The sequence below is a fragment of the Prionailurus viverrinus genome, chromosome D4 (assembly GCF_022837055.1).
Source record: "Prionailurus viverrinus isolate Anna chromosome D4, UM_Priviv_1.0, whole genome shotgun sequence".
In the NCBI taxonomy this organism is placed as follows: Eukaryota; Metazoa; Chordata; class Mammalia; order Carnivora; family Felidae; genus Prionailurus; species Prionailurus viverrinus.
In genome coordinates, this window is record NC_062573.1 from 89265507 (window position 1) to 89291118 (window position 25612).

Here is a 25612-nt window from a genome sequence, read left to right on the forward strand (position 1 = left end):
AAGTTCAAAAGAAAGACGGGCTTTCACTCGGCCCCCAAAAATGTATTTCCCGGCGGACAATGGGCTCCTTTCTGCGCCTCGGAGGGCCCGCGGGGCGGGAGGGGCGGGGACCCGGGCGCTCGGCCCCGCCTGGCCGACTCGCGCCCCCCCTGCACCCGAGTCGGGGCGGCTGAGTGAGGGCGCGGGAGCCGGGCGCCCGGCTTCCCCTCGGAACGCCCCGCCGAAGCGCGCAGTCTGGACCGGGGCGCCCGCGGGCTGAGCAGGGGCGCAGAGGCGAGAACGAAAGCGCCCTGCGGGCCGGGCCGCCCCCCACCCCGAGTCCCGGGTCTCGGGGGGTGCTGCCGCCGGGCCCCGAGGGGCGCGCGCCGGTGCGTCGAGAGGGGCTCGGGCCGTGGCCCCCGTTCTCTCCACGCTCCGCTCTGTGCGGGGCAACAGGTAGATACGAGCCGGTCTCGGGCGGCCGCGGGACCCTGGGTCCCTCTTCACCGGCGCCGGGCCGGCCACCCCTCGCGGGGCTCCCCTGCCCTTGCTCCCTCCCCCCCCACCACCCAAGTGTCCCTCAGTCCGTAGGTCCGTCGGCCTGCCGCCGATCCCTCTGTCCACTCCCGTGGGCTCCGGGAGAAGGGGGAGCCCAGGCCACGCGGATGACCTCCGAAGAGCCGCGGCCGATTGATTCGTTCCGCCCGGAGCCCGGGAGCGTGAATGGGGGCCGGGGCGACGACGGCGGCGACGGCGGCGGCGGCGGGGATAAAGATGTTCTCCCCGCGAGGGGGAGGAGGCGCGGGGCGGGAAGCGGGGCCATTCACTCCTGGCCCGGCCCCTCGGGAAGCTGCGCCGAAGAAAGAGGGCCGGGGCCTATTCAAGCCCTACGAGCCGCCCACAATGGACCGATATACTGGGGGCCTCTCTATTAACGCCCATGAATATTAAAGAGATCTCGGAACAGCGGCCCGCAGGCGGGAGGAGGGCGGCGCCTGCGAGCTCGGGCCGGGCCAGGGTAGGGTAGGGGGCTGCGGCGCCGACACACTCCTCGCCTGGGCCCCGCGAAAAACCACGCGGCTCATCCGCGGAGAAACTCCGGAACGTGCAATGTCTTTCTTCCCTCGCATTTCGGGGCGCGGCCTTGCGCCCCGACTCCAGTGGGCCCTGCCCTTTCCCTGGGGCGCGCGGTTCAGGCGGGCCCGGGGCTGGACCAGAAGCACAAAATTTGAGAGCGCACGGCGGAGGCGCGCGCGGGGCCGGCGGGCGCACGAGCTGGAAGGCAGCCCCCGGCGCGGCTTCCGCCCCACCCCCCGCCCCCAGCACCGCTCCCCGGGTTTTCGGGTCCTGGGGAAAGGAATCGGGCTCCCTAGGCGCGGTCCGAACCCTCAGTCCTTTCACCTTCTGACCCGGAGCTGGGGTCCAGGTCCCAAATGCTGCGCCCGTGGTTGGAGGTACGCACAGACCCGAGCGAGGGCTTTTCTCCCGGGGCGGGGCCGGGGAATTGGCAAAAATCCTCCGGGCTTTCAGAGGAAAGTGATCTGACCCAGAATGGGGCAAGGTGGGAAGGAACCTCAGTTCGCAAAGTCCAGCTTAACCCGTTGTGCAGACAGGGACACTGAGGCCCAGACAGAAAGGCCGTCCCAAGGACGTACAGAAGCCCTCAGCCTCCTTTCATCTCTCGGGGCGCTCTCCGACGTGGTCTCCTACGCCCGGGCGCGTTTCCCCCTCTACCACGTCCTGGCAGAAGCTAAGGTCCAGGCGTGAGTGAGGGCACCCAGGCTCGGACTGCGTCGGCCCCCTCCCACGGAACCCCCGGTTCAAGCCTGAGCCGGTGTGGCCCTCCGGCAGCATCTGCAAGGGACTCGAGGTTCCGGGACCTCACCCGCGAGCTGCGCTTGCTCCTCTGCAGCGCTGCCCTCTGCTGGCGCCAGGCCCGACGGTCGCGCCTTCTGCCGGGTGCAGCCTCCTCTGGGCATCAGCCTCCAGGCGCACCCGGGCCCTGGGTCTGAAGGCCTGCGGTTGCCGCCTTCTTTACCCTAAGCGCCGATGCGGACACCGGGATGCCGGGGACCACTGGCCCGCACTGGGCAGGCGGAGGCCGGGGGTCCACAGCGGTCAGGTGCCAGGATGGCCTAGCAAAGGCCAAGACCCCACGGTGGAAGGAGTTCTTTGCCAAGGGGTGGGGAGGGCAGTGACCTCCGAACGGGAAGGCCAGGCCTCCGACCTTCCGTGCAAGTCCCCCATGCTGCGGAGGAAGCCTGGAGAGTCCCATTCCTCTAGCTAATCCGGAGCCCAAACCATGCCCCCAGAAAACTCGGCTCCGTTAACGGAACCTGAAATTGCAGGGAGGGAAGGAGGTGTCCCTATGAAGCCCCTCCCGCGTCTAGGGCTGGGGTCGGGGCTTGAGGCTAACCCCAGAAGTCGGCAGAGCCTGCAGGAAGCCGTGGCCTCGTCGGAGGCTCAGCAGCTCCTCGTCTCCGGAAAGAGGCCGAGAGACACCGTGCTGGCGCTGCGGGTGCCTGGGAACCTCAGCGCCGAAAAAGCACCCTGGTGGAATGGGGGAGGGAGGAAGGGAGAGAAGAGGGAGGCCAGAAGAGAAAGAACGAGAACTAGGAGGCCGGAAGGAAGGAGTCCCGAAGGCTGCGAGCCTCCCTCGGTGGCAGCCTAGCCGAGAAGCTGGGAGGCCGGAGCCTCAAGCCCCGCGCGCACCGCAGCCTCGCCTGGGGCTGCCAGCGGTTTCGGAGAACGTTCGCTTTGGAGCCCGGCTGCTCCCACTCACTGTCCGGGGACCCCTCTCAGCACCGCCTCCCCCGGTGCTCATCAGAAAAGCCTATTCTGGACAACGCGCGGCTAGCGGGGTTTCCCGTCCCTAGCCCCCCGAGAGGCGGGAACCGGTCGCCCACGACGCCGTTTCGGGCAGGGCGGCCCCAGCGTTGGCCGCAGCCCCGCCGCGCAGCCCGTTCCGCGCGGGGAAGAGTTTCACACTCGGCCGCGAGCAGCGAGCGGGGCGGGAGGAGCGGCCCGTTTGAAGCGAAGCGCCCGGCTCCAGCAGCGCCGTCTGCAGCGGGGGATCGGCGCGGCCTGCGTCCTGGGGGCTGGAGCTCCGGAGAGCCCGGGCCGGGCCGGGCCGGGAGGGCCTGGGAGCGGAGGGGAGGAGAGGGGAGGGGAGGGGAGCGCCGGGCCGGCCGGGCCGGGCCGGGCCGGGAGGAGCTGCGCAGAGCCGGCCTGGGACAAGTGGGTGAGCGCGGGGCCGGCGGGGCCCGAGGCCAGGCGTCCCCTCCGGCCCAGTCCGGTCCCCGGAATCCGAGCGAGCCTCTTCGCGCCCCCTCCCCTGCTCCGTCCCCTCCTCTCCTCGCCGCGGGCTGAGCCTCCCTCCCAGCCCTGCGCTTCCCACGGGGAGAGGAGGAGGAAGAGGCGGGGAGGGGAGGGGGGGCGAGAGAGGAAGGGCCGGCGAGGGGCGGGAGGAGCGAAGAGGGACAATTCGGAGCGGCCTGCGCGCCCCCGCCCCTTGAGCTCTCGCGGCGAGGGCTCCTCGCGCCCGGCCGGGTACAACAAGTCTGTCCGACGTCAGGGGGTCATTAATAACCAATTAGGAGGGTCACTGCGGCTCCTATAAAGGCGCTGAGATTTTGCCAAGGGGAAGACCGTCCGGGCCGGGTGTGCGAGAGGCGAGCGCGCGTCCGAGAGCCCCTCGCCGCCGTTTCTCGGCAGCCACCCGCCTCCCACCCGCCCCGCAGCCCCCGCACCCACCTCCGCCTCCACCCCCGTCTCTCCGGCCCTCCGCGCCGCCTCTGCCGTCCCTGCTGATTCCTCTCCCTCTCCGCCTCGCTCCCCCTCGTTCACTTTCCTCGCAGCCCGCCTCGCCTCCCGCTCCCTCCTGCGTCCTCCCCCTCCTCCTCCTCCTCCTCCTCCTCCTCCTCGTCCTCGTCCTCCCCCTGCTCCTCTTCCTTCTCCTCCTCCAGCACAGCCCTCCTCTCTCGCTCCTCCGCTCCCCTCTCACCCGCCGCATCCCCGCGTCGGCCCGGCCGTCCGTCCCCGGCGCCGGCGAGCCCCGGGCCGCCCATGATGGGCTCCGTGCTCCCGGCGGAGGCCCTGGTGCTCAAGACCGGGCTGAAGGCGCCGGGGCTGGCGCTGGCCGAGGTCATCACCTCCGACATCCTGCACAGCTTCCTGTATGGCCGCTGGCGCAACGTGCTGGGCGAGCAGCTCTTCGAGGACAAGAGCCACCACGCCAGCCCCAAGACGGCCTTCACCGCCGAGGTCCTGGCGCAGTCTTTCTCCGGCGGTGAGTCGCGCCGTCGAGGCCGGTCGCGTCCCCTCCTCCCGGCGGCCCCGGATTCCCCGCCTGGCGACGCCCGGGGCGCGGCCGGGACCAGGGGCGTCGCGGCCGCTCGCGCCGGCCTGGGCGCTGCAGGTGCTCCGCGGGCCTCAGTTTCCCGGAAGCCGAACCGGGGCGCGAGCGGCGAGGCCCCGGGCGGGGCGGGGCGGGGCGGGAAGCGGCCGCGTCGAGACTGCGGGGCCCGGCGCCCCCAGGCTCCCCCCACCCCCGCCCGCCCCTCGCCCCTTTGAGCCGGCGGGTTCCCGGCATTTAAAGCCTTACTAGGCGTGTAATAGCAGTTGACTCAAAAAGAAGGGGTTTAAAATTCATTTAGTTAACTTGGGCTTGACCCGCGAAAGTTCCCACTTAAACCGAGAACTTTAAAAGGGGGGGGGGTGCTGGGGAGGGGGCGGAGGGCGGGCGGGCCGGGAGAGAAAGCCGCGGAGGGAGCGAGGGAGAGAAAGAGAGAGCGAGAAAAGTTTCTTTTCTTTAAGATGTCTCAAGTTCTTACTCCTCATTCATCAACCTGCAAACAATATCTTTCCCCGACGCTGGCATCTCTGCGCGTCGCCCTCTCTTCCCCCGTGACGATTTCTGTTCCTCTCTTAATTTACCGTGCAGACTAATTCCACTTCCATTCACGCTATGTCAACCATCTAATCCCCCCTTTTTGTAAGGGGAATTCCTCGGCCCCTTTTAAACAAGTCCCCTCCGCATTGAGCTACAATTTACTGCTACAGCATTCTTCCCGGGCTAATGAATTTAGAATTAGCAATTTCTTTCGAATGGAGCCGAATGAATGCTATCACTTTAACAGCGTGACAAATTGCCGGCCGCGCCGCAATGGACACCGTTTAACCCCCCCTTTCAGCCGGCCCGCTCGCCGGCTATTTTCCCAGGTAGCTTAGAGGGGAACCTTGTAAGACATGGAAAACGCCCCTGTGCGCCTGGCCGCCCCCACTCCGGCTGCCGGGCCCGGCGGGGGGACCCCTCCCCGGGGGGGCTGGGGGCCTCCAGGCTCTTTCCCGCCCAGAGGGGCGACTTCAGGGCTCGCCTGGATCCGGGCGCCGCCCTTTCTGGCGCCCCGGATCCCCGGCGCGGAGGGGGACCCAGGCGGGCCCCGGGTCACACGCAGCGCGCCGAAGGCGGCCCGCCGCAGCCCGAGTTTCTTTGGACCTTCCGCCGCCTCCCGCAGCCTGCGGTCTCTTTCCAGCGCTGTCGCCAGTCCGCCCCGAGGTGCGGGGGCCTTCCGCACCCCGAAAAGCGTGAGAGCCGCTGGCCGCCTCCGGGGTCCTTCCACGGCGCCCTGGGTTCCGTGCGGGGAGGCGCCGTGAGCGCTGAGTGCCGGGCCGAAGGGCGGTCTCGGCTTGGCTACCGCCTCCTCCTGGGAGCTGGCCTCAGTTTACCCATCTGTAAACCCGCGCGCTGCGACAGGCACGGTAGTTCTTGAACTCTTCCAGGGTGGAGGGCAGGGAGGTTGTGGATGCTTTGAGAATTAGTGGAGAGACAAAAAAAAAAAAAAAAAAAAAAAAAGGAAGAAAGAAAAGAAAGAAGGAAAGAAGGAAAGAAAAGCGTCCCTAGAAATGAGCCCCAAAGCATCTCTTGCTTTGGAAGGTACGGAGGGTCCCCCGGTTGCAAATGGAGGAGACTCCACCCTGCGCCCTCCACTCCTCCGCGCGCGCACACACCCCAGTGACTTCTGCAGAGTCATTCCAGGGCAGGCCTGGGGTTGGTCTGGCCAGGCAGGACGGGCCTGGGTCCCTGGTGGGGAAGAGCCGGCCATCCCCTGCCTCAGGCTCTGACCGGGTCCCCCTGCCCCGGCGGCGGTCACAGAGGTGCAGAAGCTGTCCAGCCTGGTGCTGCCGGCGGAGGTGATCATCGCGCAGAGTTCCATCCCCGGCGAGGGCCTCGGCATCTTCTCCAAGACGTGGATCAAGGCCGGCACCGAGATGGGCCCCTTCACCGGCCGCGTCATCGCCCCGGAGCATGTGGACATCTGCAAGAACAACAACCTCATGTGGGAGGTAGGTTCCAGCCAGGGGAGAGGGGCTCGGGCGGGATCCTGGAGTCAGGCAGACGCCGCCGCTTGGTCCCTGGCGCCCCAGCGCTCCCTGAAGCCCGATCCCGCACCTGTATGCCTGAAGGAGCCTCCCCAAACCACTCGCGGGAAGGCCGTTGTTTGGAAAATCTGACCCTCCTCCCCCCTGGCCAACCCTCGGGACTGTTGTTGGCCCCAACTCGCAGAGGAGGGCACTGAGAGAGAGCAGGAGAGGCCGATGCTTGCCCAGGGTTTTGCCGACTGCTGGGAAGGGAACCCGGAGGAAGCTGCAAGGAAAATGCCTCAGAGCCACCCGGCCTGGGTGTGAGGGTGGCCAGCATGGAGAACCACGGGAGCTGTGGGTTCTTCCGAGGAATGGGCTTCTCAGCCCAGGCAGAACGATGACAACTGGAAATGATCAGGGACAAACTGGTGTTGCGTCAGCTTTCCAGGTCAGGGGCCCACATTCCACCAGACGATGGAAACTGAAGCCCAGAGAAGCTTCCATTCATCCCAGGCCCTCGGACCCTTCTCTCCTCCGCCAGGGAGGACAAAGCCACTCCCCCAAACAATTCCGCCTCCTGGGGCTCCGGAGCAGCCCCAGCAGCAGCTGCCGGGGGTAGTTCGGAGCACCCTCTCCCTGATCTCATTCCCCCTCCCTCCATGGATCCACTTCCAGCCCCCACCTCACCGTCCCTGGAGGAGCCCAATATGACACATCTTGCTTCTGGTCACAGGAGCAGGAGGAAGGGAACAGGGCGATGGTCCAGACGCCTCTCCTGACCTCACCTCCTCCCTCCCTGGAGGCCTGGGCCAGTAGTTACCGGTCCCATTTGTTGCTAGGTTAGCAAGCTGGGGTCCAGCTTGGTCTCTGACTATTCTTGGTAGGTCCCACAAGGGGGGTTAGGCCAGGCCAGGGTGTCACCGTGAGCCAGTCTTCCCTCTCCAGGCTCCCGAGTCCCCCCCTCTGAGGTCCTGGCCAGTGCTCTCCGCTGCTTTGAGGAGCCTCCCCAGGGGGTTCGCTGGATACCACTTTGTCCAGTCAGTGATCCCTGGAGACCCTTCTCTTCTGGAGATGGGGAGCCCATGGCAGCAGGGGCCGTGGGGCCCGGGAGACCGACTGCCTGTTGGTCACTTCTAGCTGCCTGGCCTCCGGAAAGTCACTGCGCTGCTCCCAGCCTCCCTTTTCTCAGCTGGAAGACTGAGTTGAGAGCTGCTTCCCCTTCCTGGGGCTGTTGCGAGCACGGGGAGAGAGTGTGTGTGTGTGGATCTGCCGGGCCTGGGCCCGGCCACAGGTGGCGCCTGCGACACAGCCTGCCTCACTCCGTCCCTCGCCTCCCTGCGGGCAGGTGTTCAATGAGGATGGCACGGTGCGCTATTTCATCGATGCCAGCCAGGAGGACCACCGGAGCTGGATGACCTATATCAAGTGCGCACGTAACGAGCAGGAACAGAACCTGGAGGTCGTCCAGATTGGCACCAGCATCTTCTACAAGGCCATTGAGGTGAGCGTGTGTCCTGTTGTGTAAGGAAGCGTGGGGCGGCCGGGAGAAGGTGTGCAGGCAGCCGCGTCCGTCCCGGGAACCGCAGGGGATGGAAGGGCGTTGCCTTCGGGCCCCGCTGGCCCCGCTCAGGCTGTACGACCGGGGCCCACGCATCGCGGTCCCTGGGAGCACGAACTTGGTGGCAGGTTTCCTGCTGTGGATCAGAAAGGACAGAACTTGTGACTTGATGCCCTTGTGGATGTCACGAGCGCCTCAGCGGTGAGGTCCTTGGATAGCTGCTTAGGGTGTCCTGGGGTCCAGAAGCCAAGAGAGACGGAGAGCAAGACGCGGGAAGGCAGCCTGGGGAAAACATCTGGATGGGAGGGAGGGCACTGTGTCTGCGGCATTTTAGCTCCTTGTCCTGCTCGCATGGGATGCTCATGACATGTGGATCACGACTCTGGTCTCCGCTATCACGTATTGATCCCTTGCTGTGCAAGGCTTCTCCTAGGCTCTGTGTATGCATCCTCGTTTATAATCCTTGTGCATTTACTCCACGAGGGAGGATTCCACGAGGAGGAAGCTGGGTCTCACTTGGTGGCAGACGGCCTCAGGAGCTCTCACCGAGCCTTGCAGGGGCAGTGTTAGTGCGAGTGCCCGTGTGGAGTGGAACTTCTTGGAGGCGAGAGAAAGGGAGAGAGAGCAGACACATAAATATCACATCCCATGGTTGGGGGTAGCTAAGCCAGACCCAGGTCACGGGAAGGTTCGGGAGGATGGGAAAAGGAGGTGTTCCCAATAGGGAAACGCTTGGGCAGAGGCAGAAAAGCTGACGGTGTGTGGGGAGGGGCTGACGACACAAAGCAAGCCAACTGGTGGCCGCCATGATGGCCATGCTGTCGGGACCCTCCCTGGACAGTGTCCCTTGGTAGGAAATTTGCTTACCATCTGGCCCGGAGTCGAACAAGCTGTCCTCCTTCCCCATGGCAGATTGGTGGTAAGGGCTGTGTGTGTGTGTGGGGGGGGGGACAGCAGGGGGATGTTCCCCCCACACTTGTTTGGACCTCATTCTTCCACTCCGCTAGCGGAAGGGGGCAGTGTCCCTTAGGGTGGGGCTGGGCTTGGTTGAGTTTTGGAGGAGTCTGAAGGAGAATGATTTCCCGTTAGTCCATTTTCTCCCCGGGACTCAGAGCCCCAAGTCTTTCTAAGGCCTGAGGGGCACTGGGGCCTAGCAGCTTCTGGAACCGGGGTCCAGTTGTCCCTCCGTCACCAGGCTCCAGGAAATCTCCCAGAGATGACAGCAGGGTGGTCTTTGCCTGGGTACCGGTGTGGCCGGGAGTGGGTCCCAGCTGAAGGGTGGCCCCTGGTGGGGGGGCCAGGAAGTGGAGGGGGACCAGGAGGGTGAAGCCAGGTGCAGTTTCTGGACTGGGGTTCAAGTGAGGGGGAGCAGCATGGGGCTGCGTGAAGGTGGCCTAGGCCCAGGACAGAGGTGGCCGCTGTGACCATGTGGCTGGGCCACCACTCTGTGGGAACAAGGACCCCCTCCCCACCCCACCCCACCCCCGGCTGGCCTCAAATTGGCCTCGGGTGTGGCTGAACCTCACTGCCAGCAGAGAGCACCCCCTGCATCTTCACCCCTCCCACCCTCCCAGCCTCACTCGCACATTCTCCTACTTGGGCACTGAGTCCCGGCCATCCCGCTACAGAAGAGACCGGGGACGCACACCCTTCGTGTTCCTCGCGTGCACACACATAACACGAGCACAGGTGCACACGCGCGTGCGCATGAGAGAAAACAGGAACGTTCACACGATTCGGGCCAAAGGACTCCCGGCTGGGACAGACTCGGGGGCCTCTCAGTCTCATCTCCCGGTGTGGGTGTCCCTGCCCAAGGCTCACCAGAGTCAGGAAACATCAATAGAAATTTCTACAGAAATTCCGAGTCAGAGGGCACAGTGGCTGAAGGGTATCTCCAGGGAGGAATCTGAATGTATAAGATCAAAAAAAGAAAACCCTGCATTTCATCAGGATTTAAGGTGAGAGAAAAGGCTAAGGGGAAGGAAATCGTATCACATATGATACTGTGAGCTAAACACCACTGGCTTGCCGTTAATGCTTGCCCAGGGTTGGCAAGCCTACGGAGGGGACTGTTTGGGTGAGGGACAAGGAAACACAAAATGTCACTTTATTTTCATTTAAACTTAAAAAAAAAAATGTTTATTTTTGAGAACGAGAGAGCACATGAGCGCAGAAGCAGGGGAGGGGCAAAGAAAAAGAGGGAGACACAGAATCCGAAGCAGGTGCCAGGCTCTGAGCTGTCAGTACAGAGCCCGCTCGGGGCTCGAACTCACGAACCGGGAGATCATGACCTGAGCCGAAGTCGGACGCTCGACCCACTGAGCCACCCAGATCCACCCACCGTGCCTCAGGGCGGAGGCCAGCGCTCCCTGGCCCTTCTAGGCTCCACCAGAAGAAATTGCTGCTCCCCCGGGCCACTCCCAGAAGCCTCTGGAATAGGTGGGCCATTTGTTCTGCGCGTGTGTGTGAGTCGGCCGAGGAGCTGGGCCTTGGCCATGATCCATTGTCTTACTCTTTCTGTCAACTCAGAGCTGCTGTTTATTTTCCGTAACGGGAACCCATTACTTGCCCCCCAAAACGGGAAGGAACATCTTTCTTCAATAAACAGCATACACGGCGGCTGCCCTCGCAATCCCCACAAATACAAAATAGTAGCCCTCCAAATGGGGCTGGGGTTTCAAGGCCAGCCAGTCGGTGGAGAACCCCCAGGCGGGTTTGGCATCTGGCTGCTATTCCTGGGCCATTCTCCTCGTCGATTTGGCCACAGAAGCATTTACTGGAACGTCAGGTGCCTAAAATGACATTTCTAGAAAGCGCCGGGCACATAGCAAGTGACCACTCAGTGTTGAACAAGCAAGTCTTGCTGCAGGGGATGGGGGCCTGGATCTAAGGTCTGAGCAACTTTTTACGAATCGAGACCTTTCAGCTCTGTGAGACACTATCACTGTCCCCTGTCCCCATCTTATTATTTTTTTCGAAGGTTTATTTACGTATTCCGAGAGAGACAGTGACAGTACGGGCAGGGGCGGGGCAGGCAGAGAGGGAGACAGAGAATCCCAAGCAGGCTCCGGACTGCCAGCGCAGAGTCTGACGCGGGGCTCGAACCCACGAGATTGTAAGATGGTGACCTGAACCGAAACCAAGAGTCGGATGGATGATCCACTGACTGAGCCACCCAGGCGCCGCTCACTGTCCCCGTTTTAATGATGATAAAACTAAAGTTCAGGGAGATCGCAGGAGGTTGGCGAGCTGTGATTTGAATCTAGGCCTGTCTGACCGCCCCCCCCCCCTCCAGGGCAAAGCTGTTGGTCACCATGTCATGGGGCCTCCCTGGCCAATATGTATTTGCTGGAACTCTATTAATTGGTGTGTCAGGACATCTGTGGCACAATGGAAATTGATATTCGTCCAGATGACACGGAGATCCTTCTAGACGAGGGCTTTTGCGCCGCCCGGGGAAAGGGAGGGAGGGCCTCAGAGCCTCCTGGGAGCATGTTCAATAGTGCGGCATAAATTTTTATTAGGAAAACAACCCCAAGCCGGTCGGCTTCCACTTACAATAAAAATTCAGAAATGGGGCAGAACAAAACTTCTGGGCTGATAGGGAAGGTTAAGAAGCACAAGTTGAGAGGGGCGCCTGGGTGGCTCAGTCGGTTGAGCGTCCAGCTCTTGATTTGGGCTCAGGTCACGGTCCCAGGGTCATGGAATTGAGGCCCGTGTCAGGCTCTGCACTAAGCGCGGAGCCTGCTTAAGATTCTTTTTCTCTCTGCCCCTCTCCTCTCCTTGCGCACTCTCTCTCTAAAATAAAATAAAAATTAAGAGCATGAGTGGAGCGATTATGTAATTTGTCAAGGAAAGACTCAGGCCCCGATATTCCCCCCAAGTCTTGGCAACGTAGATTTTATGGTACGCGACTCTGTTTCTTTGGGAATTATTTGCTTTATTGTGTGTCCTGAGCCAGCGCCTAATGTCCAGAAAAGTGAATAAATAGCTGATTCTGGTTCTCCGGGCTCCAGTGGAGAGTCCTGCCAGGGCCACGCCAGAGTGTTGGCCATAAGACACCACGGAAGGATCTGGAAGGCCTGACGGGCACCGTGGCTGTTCTTTGCTCTCGGGCGGTCAGCTGCCGGGACCCTGGGAGTCTGTGGACAATGGCACCAGGATCTCAGGGAGGAGGCTATGGGTCCGGTCTGAGGGTCTCCTTGTCTCCGTCTCTGGGGTTATTGCATGAGGGTACCAGTGAGCAAACGGAGACTAGACGTCCAGGTCAGGGGCTGCCGCTGGCTTCCCAGAGCTCGGGAAAGATCTGAGAGCTCCACTTCCGATCTTCCCTAGTGCTGGTGGCTTCTCCAGATCCGGCGAGCTGTGTCGTTCCCAATTCCAGTAGATTCTTCTTCAGAGATTTTCTTTCTTTTATGTATGTATGTATATGTATATGTATATGTATATGTATATGTATATGTATATGTATACGTATAAATATATGTATATATATGTGTGTGTGTGTGTGTGTATGTATATATATGTAGCTTGAAAGTAATATTTGTTCATTGCTTTTCTAAAAATCCGCTATCTCATCTAGAAAGCAGAATTCACTCTGCTCCTCACGAACCTTAAGTCAGCATGTTTTAATCGTCTCAAAATGACAAACCCTTCTGTGGAAAGAAGCGTAGAAAACTGGTGACGGTGGCTGGCCGTCCAGGATGGGAGGGAGAGTTACTTTTCGTTATATACCCCCCCCGCCTTATGTGTTGACACGTTTTGGCCAACGTGTCTGCATCATGGTTTCAATTTCTGAAATTAACTAGTAAAATTAATTTTCGGACGTTTAAAAAAATGTGTTGGTAAATACACGCGTCACTCTATATCAAAAGTCGATATTGAAGCTCTTATTTAAAAAATAATATTCCTGGGGCGCCTGGGCGGCTCCGTCGGTTAAGTGTCTGACTCCTGATCTCGGCTCAGGTTGTGAGCTCACGGTTCATGAGTTCAAGCCCCGCGTGGGGCTGTGCGCTGATGGCGTGGAGCCTGCTTGGGATTCTGTCTCTCCTTCTCCCTGCTCCTCCCCCCCCCTTGTGCTCACACTCAAAATAAATAAACTTCAAAAAAAATTTTTTTAAATAATATTCCAAACAACCATTTTTAAAATAATTTTTAAATGTTTATTTATTTTTGAGAGACAGAATACAGGCCGGGGAGGGGCAGAGAGAGAGGCAGACACAGAATCCGAAGCAGGCTCCAGGCTCCGAGCTGTCAGCACAGAACCCGACACGGGGCTTGAACCCACAGATGTGAGATCGTGACCTGAGCCAAAGCCCGATGCTCAACCGACTGAGTCACCCAGGTGCCCCTCCAAACAACCATTTTGAATAATAATACTCAGAATCTGTGCAATCCCAGATGTTCTTGGCTTCTGGTTCCTCGCCATTGTTGTTGTCGTGTTCATTTTAGATTTAATAACAATCGCTATTGTCTATTACAAGGAGAAGGCTGGTGTTGACTTAGATACTTGATTCCTACACTGAGAGTCTGGAGGTAGAGGCAAAGATCAGGGCGACATCCGCCGGGGGCTTGCTGAAATTCCCATGCACATCACTGCCCTCCCTGGCGGTGCCCCCGCCCCAGCCAAGCCGGAAGCAGTGGCCCGATCTCGGGCTCCTGTGCTTGGCGCACGCGGCCCCAGCCTGTGCTCTTGTCGGGTCACCGAAGGCAAAGCCACCAGTCATCCTGGGCTTTCACTGTGCCAGCGGCCGGAGCCACGCTGCAGGCTCTGTGGGGGCCACTGGGGGACCTGATGCTCCACAGAGAGCTGCCAGCTTCCTGAGAGGCTGGTGGGCTTGGGGAAAATTATAGCAAGCTCTCCTGTGTCCGTCCACCTCGCCAAGGTTTATGTGCGGGGCTCCGCGGAGCCCTGACCCCGTGAGACCAGAGCAGTGGTGCTGTCCCTGTTTTAGAGTCGAGGAAACTGAGGCCCGGCGATGGAAGGCAAGCTGCCCGAGGTCACAGGCTCGGCAGCTAGGGAGCCCAGGTGGCGCCTGACAGAGTGACTTCAGGTCCTGAGTCAGAACCCTCTGCGGGAGTGTCTCCTGTTGGGACAGTCTGACGGGGAGCCTGTTGCTTTGGAAGCATGATTCTGGAAACGGAAGCTAGGAGTCGGGACGGTGTGGGAGATGACTTACGATCAGAGTGTCAGAGTTGGGGGACCTCAGGGCTCATGTTCCCCCACCCCCTCATTTGAGGAGACAAGCTTAGAGAGGCCAAGGGCTGGCCTAGGGTCACACAGGGACCAGATGGCGGAGGGCCTATCCCCACCTTCCCTCAGAGAGCAGCCTTCTGACAATGAACTGATCTTCGATTGTTCTAGTTCCAACCTCCTCTTTTCCAGGGGGACTCACAAAACCTCCGTCTTCTCTGACCCCTTTCCAGCAGGGCCCCCACCGCTGTCCCGCTGACTTCTGGGACAGCGGCCATGACTGTGAATGACCTTGAGGACTGTCCCTGTGGTGCCAAGTTCTAGTCTGCCTGCCTTCTTTGAGGCACCACCTAATTTTCCTGGGGTTCGGGGGCTGCACTTTCCATATTCAAACCCTGGCATCCTCTGCTTGGTTTCTGGTCACTCACTGACCCTGAGGGCTTGACGTGATGCCCCATGGGTGGGGGCGGGGAGGGGGAGCTGCTGGGAAGGGACCCGGGGACCCCGGGCTGAGTCTTAGGAGGACGCAGTGACGAGGCCCCTCACACACTTGCCCTCGCCCACTCGTCTCCTTTCAGATCGAGCAGAGCTGGCTGGTCTGAGGGTTGTCCTAGCTCTGACCGGGGGAAGGAAGCGGTGGTGGCCAGAAGGGCTCCGCCTGTGGTGGGGGTCTGCAGGCCAGAGCCCCACGGAAGGGGCGGGGCCCTCTCTGCCACCAGGGAGCCCGAGGGAGGGGGCTCCTATCCTTGCGTGATTCCAGATACCCCCAGATGGTTTCCGTGTGACCTTTGGTGCTGCAACTCCGTTCAGATGGTGGGCGACCCGTGAGGCGAACAAGCCACTTGCTGCCTGGGGGCGTCCAGCTTTCTCTGGGAAGGTCAGAGAGTGACCCACGGGCTGAATGCCAAAGTCATCTCGGGGGGTGCAGGCTTGGGAGGGTGGGGCCCATCTCCTCTTTCCTTTGTCTCTCTCTCGCCCTCTCTAAGATTTTATTTTATTTTATTATTTTTTTATTTGGGAGAGCACGAGCAGGGGAGAGGGACAGAGGGAGAGAGAGAAAGAATCCCAAGCAGGCTCCACCCTGAGCACAGAGCCCGATGCGCAGCCTGATCCCACGACTAAAATCAAGAGTTGGACACTCACCCAACCGACTGAGTCACCCAGGCGCCCCTTTTAAGATTTTATTGTTAAGTAATCTCTACACCCAACATGGGACTCGAACTCACAACCCTGAGATCAAGAGTGGCGTGCTCTACTGACCGAGAAAGCCAGGCGCCCCATCTCTCTCATCTGTCTTAGTTGCCGGGGCCTGAAGATTCCCCGATTGGGAGGGGCTAACTGGCTGTCGCCAAAGGCCTGGCGGGCCCCTTGGGATGTCCCCACCTTCCTCCGGAGTGTGGGGTTTATGGTTAGTGCCACATCAGGCCTTCCACAGCCTCCCTGGACTGTCCAGGCCTTCACCCCTTCCCTGGGGCAGGTTCCCCCCCGCCCCGGGGAGTGGCCCTGTCATCATTTGTGAAGTTCTCTCCCATAGAAATGGATTTTAGGTCCGTGTGCCCCAGTATTTCCTGAGGTGAGGGTGTCTCTCAATCGGAATGCTTCTTTTCTAGCATTTGCCGTGTGCAAGGAGTCCCGCAGAGACAGTGACAGGGACAGAAGCACGTGTGATGTGGTGCTGCCTTGTGGGCGCTTTGGATGAGAGGTGTTGCCAGAACATTTTCAGACAAGATGTAACCAAGTCCCCTAGGGTGCCCCGCAGCCCACGCTCCTGGGGCACACCTGCCTCAGCCCTGCAGACCTGAGGGCTGGCTGACTCTGGTTCCCCTCAGTCAGAAACGAAAAGTTTTCTGGCCTACCTTCTTCCGGAACTTCTGCTTGCTACAAGGCTTCGTTCTGTTGCTGCCAGTTCGGGAGCTCTTACGCGGCTGGATGGCAGCTGTGTTCCCCGCAGTGTTCCCCAGGACAGAGATGGCGAGAAGGCCTGGGCTGGGAGAGGGAAGCAGAGGGCCAGACGGAGCATCCCCCGGACTTCTATGTTTGTGCAGCTCGCTGGGGACGCCTAGGGTGGCTTTCTCGGGGCTGACACTGGATCCACATCTCCATGGCAGGCAGAGGACAGCTGCCTCCTGGCTCCGGGGCAGGGGGAGCAGGGAGGGGGGATGTGCAGACACCCTGAGTCTCACACCTGGGACCGCTGTCTCCCTAACCCCCTCCTGCTTTCTTCCCTGTAGATGATCCCTCCTGACCAGGAGCTGCTGGTGTGGTATGGAAACTCACACAACACGTTCCTGGGGATCCCTGGTGTGCCCGGACTAGAGGAGGAGCAGAAAAAGAACAAGCATGGTAGGTAGTCTCCATGAGGCCACGATGAACCCAGAATGAGAGAGTGAGTGTGTGTGTGTGTGTGTGTGTGTGTGTGTGTGCGCGCGCGCGCGCGCATGTCTTTGTGGCAGGGAGGCTCCTGGCCTCCGGGGATCCTGGTTCCATCTCCAGCAGTATTGAGCACAGACTATTGGCCCAAGCAGGCCGATGCCCCTGGAGCTGCCCCCCGCAGTCCCCGCATGAACGGCAGTGTGTTTCCTGGACAAAATAAATGATCTGGGGGCAGGTTCCGTGGGGAGACGCCAGAGAGGCAGAGGGTGTAGCGGAAGGAGCAAGGGGCCCAGCAGTGGGAGCCCGGATTGAGATCCAGCTCTGCTTCACCATCTTGCCTCAGTTTCTCCATCTGCGAAGGCAAGATGTTGGGCGAGATGATCTTTAAACTGCCTTCCAGCTCTGGCGATGTACGTGCCCCTCTGTCCCCGGTGTAGGGCCTGGGGCAGGTGCTTGGTATAAACACGTTGATTGAAGGTGGGGCAGAGTGTGCCTTGCCTCCGTGGGTTGTGGGGGGCCACTGGTCATCACGATAGAGACCACTTGCACAAGACCTATTTCATGCCAAGTTTATCGAGCTAAACCTTTTACAGGTTATCATCCCACTTGGGTCCTCCTAAAGCCCTCGCGAAATGTGGTCATCTTTAATTTGAGAGGACAAAGCTGAGACCCTGCGCTGCGGCTAATGTTTTGCAAACACTAATTTCTCTGATCCTTACAGCAGCTTCTGGGGCTGATGCTATTATTGCTTCCATCTCAGCAATGAGAACAATGAGGCGCAGTTCCCTGGTACATAACAGGCACCCAGGAAATATCTGTGGGATGAATAAATGGCATTTGGGGGGCCTTTTATGGAAGACAGTCATTTATAGAAGGCTGCTTTGAGCCACGTGCTTCCCATATACAGGCTAAGGGAGGTAAAGTGCAGCTTTTTGTGATCATCTGGCCAAGTTGTGCATAGCCCCATGAGGTCGTAGTAGGTCCCCGTTTTACAGATGGGAACGTTGAGGTTTCGGAGGCGAAGTCACTAAGGCCTCGAGGTCTCAGCACAGTCTGGATCCAACTCCTATCTGACCCCAAGCCAGGCTCCCTGACGCCCCTCTCATCCCGCCCACCGGTCTGCTCCGGACCCCGCACCCGCCCGCCCGGGGCCATCCGAGGCGGGGCCGGGAGGAGGGCGCGCGTGGCGGGGGGGGGCGGGGGGGGTGGGGGGGGGTGCGCGCGTGCCGGGCCGCGGCGGCGCGGGTCGTAACGAGCCTGCTCTCTCCCCCCCCTCCCCCGCCCTCTCCCCGCCTGCCCCCCCCCCGGGGCCCCGCCCGCGCGGCCAGAGGACTTCCACCCGGCGGACTCGGCGGCGGGCACCGCGGGCCGCATGCGCTGTGTCATCTGCCACCGCGGCTTCAACTCGCGCAGCAACCTGCGCTCGCACATGCGCATCCACACGCTGGACAAGCCCTTCGTGTGCCGCTTCTGCAACCGCCGCTTCAGCCAGTCGTCCACTCTGCGCAACCACGTGCGCCTGCACACGGGCGAGCGCCCCTACAAGTGCCAGGTGTGCCAGAGCGCCTACTCGCAGCTGGCCGGCCTGCGCGCCCACCAGAAGAGCGCGCGCCACCGGCCGCCCAGCGCCGCGCTGCAGACGCACTCGCCCGCGCTGCCCGCGCCGCACGCGCACGCGCCCGCGCTCGCGGCTGCCGCCGCCGCGGCCGCGCACCACCTGCCGGCCATGGTGCTGTGAGCGCCGCGCGCGCGCCCGCGCCCGCCGCGCCCGCGCGCCCGCGCCCGCCGCGCGCGCGCGCCCGCGCCCGCCGCGCGCGCGCGCCCCGCCTCCCGCCTCCCGCCCGCGCGGCGCGGGCCGGGACTGCGCGCTCACTCCTGACTCGACCCCGCCCCCGCGCCCCCCCCCCCCCGCTCCGGCCAGAGGTGCCCCGCGCCGTAGGTGCGCCCCGGAAGTGACCCCCTAGGCAAACAGTCTCCGTTCAGTCTCGCAGGTGAGGACACTGACGGGCGGCTGATCGGCCTCCTCCTCCTCCTCCACGCCCGGCCTCGCCCCCGAGTCTCCCCGCTGCCGTCGAGCCGGCCGCCCGGGCTGGCATCCCTCGGGGGTGGCGGGGCCTCAGCGGGGACGGGGAGCTCGGGAGTGGGGGGAGGACGACCGGCCCGGGCCTGAGGGCGGGAGTGCGGGCCGGTGCGCGCACCGCACCTCCGGCTGCCTCTGGGGACCGGTGCCCCCGCAGGGTCGGGAGTCACGGACACGACCTTGAGAGTTGGGGGCTGGCGGGGCTCGGGGGCAGCCGGAAGAGACCTGAAACCTGCTCCTGCCTCGTGGGCGGGCCCTTCTCTCCTTCTGGCCACCTTAGTCCCAAAGCCGGCTCCCGGGGAGGGACCGAAGCACCAATACTGTGCGTGTGCCAGGCAGGCTGAGCGCGAGGGCAAACGGAAATCCACCGGAGGACCGGGGCAAGGCCCTCCTCCTCTTTGGGCCCCGGTTTACCCCTTACCGATCTGTAAAATGGGAGAGTTGGAGCCATGCCTCCTCTCCTTCATGTCTGATTTATGTTTGGTAAGAGGAAGATTCCCTTCCCCTTCTGGCCACACGCCTGCGGGAGGAGGGCAAGACTGGCTTCTCCGCCGGCAAAGAACTTCCAAACAGTGCGGGATCCCGGGGCCTGGGGGTGCGGGGTGGGGGTTCGCCCCTTCCACCCGCACCCTCCTTGCCTCCTCCCGAGTCTCCCCAAACTCTGGCCGAGGGCGCCCTCTGGTGTCGCCTGTCCCACCTTGCAGTCCTTTACCAGAATTCCCTAGGGCGTTTTGTAAACTAAAGAAACTATAATAGTAATGAAAAGTATAAAATGTATAGAGTTTTCAAGAAACTGTGTTCTACTTCCAGAAAATGGTCACTTTAACTTTGTAAATATTTATCTAAAAGGATATTTACGAAACTGTGATATATATTATTTGATTGTATATGTACAACTGTAAATACATTTGTACCTCTCTTGTATTCTAAAATAAAAATTACTTGGAACATTTATCACTTAGCATCTGAAGGGGTCGACACATTTGTCCGCAGGAAAAGGAAATATGGAAGGCGCCTAGCAACTGGAGAGGGGGTGGGAAGAAGGGTTGTTTCACTGCTTTTGAAAGTCACCATTGTACCCTCCCCAAGGAAAATTCTGTCACAACCGGGGTGTCAGCTCCTAAAGAGAAGGCCACAATTCAAAGCAACCGGGACCCTCGACGGGGCTGAGCATATTCTTTGTGGTTCCCAGCGCTGACTCTCAGATATTGGTGTCCCACTTTGTTACTTGCCCAAAATCTTTACTCACTTTTTCCCCCCCATTTTGTGAACAAGTTGAAAGAATTCAAACAGCCAGTGTGGGTGGACCCCGATGGCCACCAAGTGCCCTCCCAGTGCCTAGAATTTCCGAAAGCTTTGGGCACCCATTTCCAGACCCTCCCTAAGGAAGACGAAAGGGCAGGAAGGCCATAGTGCAGGTCCAGGCCCTGGTTCTCCTCTCCAGCACCTCCCGACCAGGAGGACGTGTGCACACTGGGGAGTGTGAGTTCACACCTGTAATCCAGCACGTGCAAGCCAAGGGTCACGCTTCCAAGCCACTGACATCCCACAGGGATACTTCTGTGCATCCTCATAAAGCCATGCGTGTGTACATGGGCACACACACACACATACCTGAAGGCACTTGAATTCACCCCTTTTTAAAATGTTTTTATTTACTTTTGAGAGAGAGAGAGAGAACAGCAGAAGGGCAGACAGAGCAGGAGAGAGAGAATTCCAAGCAGATTCCACACTGTCAGCGTGGAGCCCCAATGCGGGGCCCCAACCCATGAACCATGAGATCATGACCTGAGCTGAAATCAAGTCGGACACTCAACCAACTGAGCCACCCAGGCGGCCCTGAATTCACACTTAAAAAAAAAAAAATTTTTTTTTTTAGCGTTTACTTATTTTTGGGAGACAGAGTGTGAATGGGGGAGGTGCAGAGAGGAAGACGCAGAATCCGAAGCAGGCTCCAGGCTCCGAGCCGTCAGCACAGAGCCCGACGTGGGGCTCGAACCCCATGATCGTGAGATCATGACCTGAGCTGAAGTCAGATGCTTAACCGACTGAGCCACCCAGGCGCCCCTTGAATTCACACTTTTATCTTCAGGCCATCCCCATTTGGAGTTTCGGGTACTCCGAAAGACTCCCATACTCTGGGGGACTGGTCTTGTATCCTGGTAGATGGGGGCATGGGTAGGGATGTACATCCCATCTGGGGTGTCCTCCCCTCGGCTAAATGGGGAAAGTCACCCTTGGTACTCCTCTCCCCCTGTCACCAACCTCGCCTCTCCTTTGAAACCTCACCACCAAACTTCTGATCCTTCCAGTGGCCCCCGGTATTACCCTCCTCCCGCTGTAGACCCCAGAAGCCTCGTTTCCACGAAAAAAAGCTGAATCCCCTTTCCTGTGGATGCTGATGCAGTTAAACACCCTCCTGACCCATATGCCATGCCTCCCAGAGAGTAATGTTGGCTTCCCAAAGAAGGAGCGTGGGAAGTCAGACCTCAGAGAAGTCAGTGGGGCCCTCGATCAAAAATCGATATCACTCCCTATAGACAATTAATTCCCTTCTGTGAAGTCCCTGCTTCAGATAGATCCCAGGGTCCACAGCCCGGGCTCCGGAACCCACCTGGTGGCAGCAGGCTGTAATTGCAGACTACAGCACATTTGCTACGCCTGCTGCTGACCTTGTACTGAATGAAGCGTGCTGGCATTTGCAGGAGGTGCCTCCGGCCCCTTTCCACAGAGTGCACACCCCGTCCTCCCCGCAAAGCCTGCAAACACAGCCACAGAAATTTCTGGCCTTAGGGATCTAAATGCATTTATTCCGGGAATCCTCCCACGAAGCTGATGTTCTTTTTTTTTTCCCTCCGTGATGCTCTATTAATATCCATTTGATGCAGGAGAAAACTGAGCTAGAAGAGAAGTCATTTGCCCATGTCACCCAGCCACGACTGGCAGAGCACGTTTCGCCAGGGCGGCTGACCCTAGAAACCATGCTCATGAGGACCAGTAGGCCAACTGCTGCCCAGGCAACCCACGGAGTCGGTCCAAAGGGCTTTCTGCTTATCCCACAGGGATGCAGTGTAGACCAGCACTGTATATGGACCTCGTGTCCTTCAACCTTGCAAAACCCGCTTACTCATTTTATGCTTTTTTGTAGATGCCTGAGGACTACTATTTACACGATCGTGTTGTCTATGAATAAAGACAGTTTTACTTCTTTCTTTGCAATCAAGATGCCCTTTCTGTCTTTTTCTCATCTTGTTGCATGGTTCAGGAACTCCAGGAGTAGAGGGCTCTAGATAGAGGCCACCCAGCCTGGGTTTGAAACCCTGCTCCTCCCGTCACTAGCTGTGTGACCTAGGGCAAGTCAATTAGTGTCTCTGTGTCTCGGTTTCCTCAGATGGGAAAGGGTGTCGTGAGGATCCCGTGGGATGATGCAGGTAAATGAATGAGGCTTGGTCCCCGGCACAGAGTAAGGGCTCCATAAACGGAAGTTGTTGGAGCGCCTGGGTGGCTCAGTCTGTTGGGTCTCCGACTTCGGCTCAGGTCATGATCTCACGGTTTGTGAGTTTGAGCCCCGCGTCGGGCTCTGTGCTGTCGGCCTGGAGCCCGCTTCAGGTCCTCTGTCCCTTTCTCTCTCTCTCAAAAATAAATATTAAAACATTAATAAAAAAATAAACGGAAGCTGTTGTTAATACAGGGATGCCTTTGCTGGGTGAGAAGGGTTGTGGCTCCTTTGGGCATCCTGCAGAGGGCATCTGAGACAGCTGTCCACGCACTCTACTCCTACCCTTTGCTATGTCCATTGTCCTTGGATATCTTGAAACAGGAACAGCTGTCCTGAAGTTTCAGCTGCCTTCCCACCTCAGAGCTGGCTTGCTGGGATGCGTGTCTGCGGAAAGTGGCGAGAGTTATGGATGGTGGACAGTTAGCACCCCTTCTGACTGCTTCCTGCAGCGTGGCTGCCTTGGGGAAGTCACGCTTCTTGCACGTGGGCTCAGGGCTTCAAAGACAAGGGCTCCAAGAGAACCCTTGGCAGCTGCAGGGTCTATTCCGACCCATCCCCAGAGTGACACAGAGGCACTGACGACATATGCTGTCAGTCTGAGCAGTCTCAAGCCTGCCCAGATACAAGGGGGCAGAAGAAGCATCGAAAAATTCGTGGACGAGCTTAGCGCCACGGAGGGGCGCCAGGGTGGCTCAGTCGGTTAGGCTTCCGACCCTTAGTTTCAGCTCAGCTCATGCTGTCTCTCGGCTTCGTGAGTTCGAGCCCCGCGACGGGTTCTGCGGAGGCTGCTTGGGATTCTCTCCCTCTCTCTCTGTCCCCCCGCCCCCACTCGTGCTGTCTCTCTCTCCCTCCCTCTCAAAATAAATTAATAAATTAAAAAAAAAAAAAAGGGAAACCGCTGCAGACATTGAGGCTGTTTCTGACGTTTTCAGGAGAAGTGATACTTCGATGGGCATCCTCGTGCAGAAATCTTTGTGCGCATCTCTGACCAGAAAGTTTCTGCGGTTGCTTTTCCCGTTGCAATAGAACACAGGGTGAAGCCCCGGGGGTGGCCAGTGGGCTCCAGGCCAGAGTCCCTGCTGCCTCTGCTGTCACATTCTTCAAGATGTCCTTGTTGGTGACTTCACTTTCACTTCACCTGGGCCCTCCGCGCAACGGGCACAAGTGTCCAACGCTTCTTTTCTGGGCTCAAATCCCAGCCCCGCTCCGCCCTGAACTCCCGGCTGAGCGCCTCGATGGCTGGGGCAGCCACGCAGCTGGCTCCGTAGCCCCTGCCACGCACTGCGGTGCTGGCAACAGCCAGTGCTTGTTTATTCGCTTCCGCACCAAATATTTACTGCATGCTATTCCAGGGGCGCGCGGGATTGGTTTTGATCGGGCACAGCAAGACACGCAAACAAGGAAGCGACTGTCACCAAGGAAGAAGCTTGCTATTCTCACAATTCCCCGGAACCCGGAGGCAGGGCACAGTCCACAGGGGTGGATCAGGAGGCAGAGGAAGCAAGGAGAAGGTGTGGGAAGGGGCCTTTACTACAGTTTCCAGGGAAAGGGATGGGTGTGGCAGGACAGGCAGGCTTAGGGGGGGCTGGTTTGAATATTTTCAGCGGGCTCTGGGGACATAGAGCCTGTCCCTACTTGTCTGGTACCTGATCCTGGGGTATAGGGCAGGTGGGTAGTGGCCCAGAGTGAGCCCTGGAAAGGAGGTGATTGAGAGGTTGGGCTCCGGATTGGTCGGTTTACGTTTAAAAGGCACACCCTTGGGGCACTATCTCTAGGCCACGGCTAACCTTGGGAGGGGCCTCAGTTCCGAGCACTGATACACAGTGAACAAAACCTCAAGTCCTTGGTTCTGGTTCTGGGAGTATTCACATTCTAGGGGAGGAAGTCTGCAGTAAACAAACAAGGATATGCAGTGACCCGAAATGAGACAAGGATCGAGTGATAAAAAGGCGACAGAGCATTATTCCAGATAAGGTGGTCAGGGAAGACTTCTCTGAGGAGGTGATATTTGAACTGAGGTCTGAATGAGGAGAAGCAGCCAGTCACACAAAGACTGAAGGGAAGAGAATTCCACGCAGAGAGCACCCAAAGCATACCGGGCTCGGCAGGGCCACCAGTGTGGTGGGTGTGGAACTCAGATGAGACCAGCACGTCTGGCCTCAGTGGAGTGAGTAAGGAAGCGGGATGGGAGGAGGGCGGGGGGGGGGGGGGGGGATCAGAGACAGGGCCCGGGGAAGATGAGTTTGGATTTTATTCTTGATGTAAAGGGAAGCTGCCAGAAGTATTCTGAGCAGGCAAGTGGGTTAACCTGACGTGTTGTTTCTTTTCTTTTAAAATTAAAAAAATATATTTATTTATTTTTGAGAGAGAGACAGAGTGTGAGGCGCAGCGAGAGAGAGAGAGAGAGCATCCAAAGCAGGCTCCAGGCTCTGAGCTGTCAGCACAGAGCCCAACGCGGGGCTCGAACCCAGGAACCGTGAGATCATGACCTGAGCTGAAGTCGGACGCTTAACCGACAGAACCACCTGGGCACCCCTAACCCGGTGCGCTTTTAAAAGCTCGCTCTGGCTGAATGTGTGAGCACAATGTGACAACAGGAGGGACTGAGGTTACGACTGTCCTTTCTGGCCTGAAAGTGGACGCTGTCGAGAGCACCCTGCTCTTGGCCTAGGGGCACTCCCAGGTCCAGCTCCCTAGCTGAGTTACCCCGGTTCAAAGGACACCACTGCCCTCTTATGGCTGAGGCCAGGTTCAACAGATGGACCCTTCTCCCACTACTGTAGCTCTACTCCTCTGCCAGAAAGAAGGGCGCGTGTGTGGCCTGCCCGCTTGGCAGATGACTCACCGAGCCCTGGAATGTATATCCTTGACCACCTTGCAGGATTGGCTTTCTTGACAGATGTAGTTGTGAGCTTTGCTCAGAAAGAAATGTCTTTTCGGAGATTTATCAAACAACTGGTCTGAGGGTTCTTCAGGAGACAATGGATCTGATTTACCCAACGCAGTGTGCGAGGCTGGTGCAAGTTATTTCATTTAATCCCCTTTAGGGTCCCTGTGCATAAAGCATCATCAGCTCCAATTCCCTGAGGCTGTGGATGCTATAAACCATGTAGGGCAGGGGAGAGGGAGAGGGTGGTGGGAGGCAGGGAGAAGGGAGGAGGGAAACACTCCTGGGAAACCAGACGCCGAGATAAAGCCACATATACATCCCTCTGTCCACCACTGGATCCTTAGAACAGCTCCTGGCACCCAGAGAGGGCTCAATTTGTTGTGTGAGAAAATATAAGCCAAGATCTTTATATTATGTACTTGCCCTCCCTGCAAAATATATCTGCCTTGCAAGGTTTCTTAGGCGGTTTTCCTTTTAAGTCAGAGTAACCCAGCTCACTCAAAAGAAGTCAAGAAAGAACAGAACTGGCATCTGGAGCACCGTTTGTGTGTAGATGCGGATGGTTGGTGTTGAACCAGCACCCACGAGGAGGCGGTAACGTAGAATACCGGGCTACGAGGAACAGTATGAAAAGGGCCTCGTTTTTCTGTCCAGCTAGTGTTTTCTGGAGGTCCCAA

At 59.3% G+C, this 25612-nt stretch overlaps 1 protein-coding gene across 1 annotated transcript; it reads left to right on the top strand.

Annotated features, from left to right (window-relative positions):
* Nucleotides 1-4044: 4044 nt before the first annotated feature.
* On the top strand, nucleotides 4045-18204 carry PRDM12 (PR/SET domain 12). Its single transcript, XM_047831483.1, has 5 exons — nucleotides 4045-4267; nucleotides 6134-6324; nucleotides 7688-7843; nucleotides 16325-16436; nucleotides 17795-18204. Exons 1-5 carry the CDS (start codon nucleotides 4045-4047, stop codon nucleotides 18202-18204), a joined length of 1092 nt encoding a protein of 363 aa, XP_047687439.1.
* Nucleotides 18205-25612: the final 7408 nt, after the last annotated feature.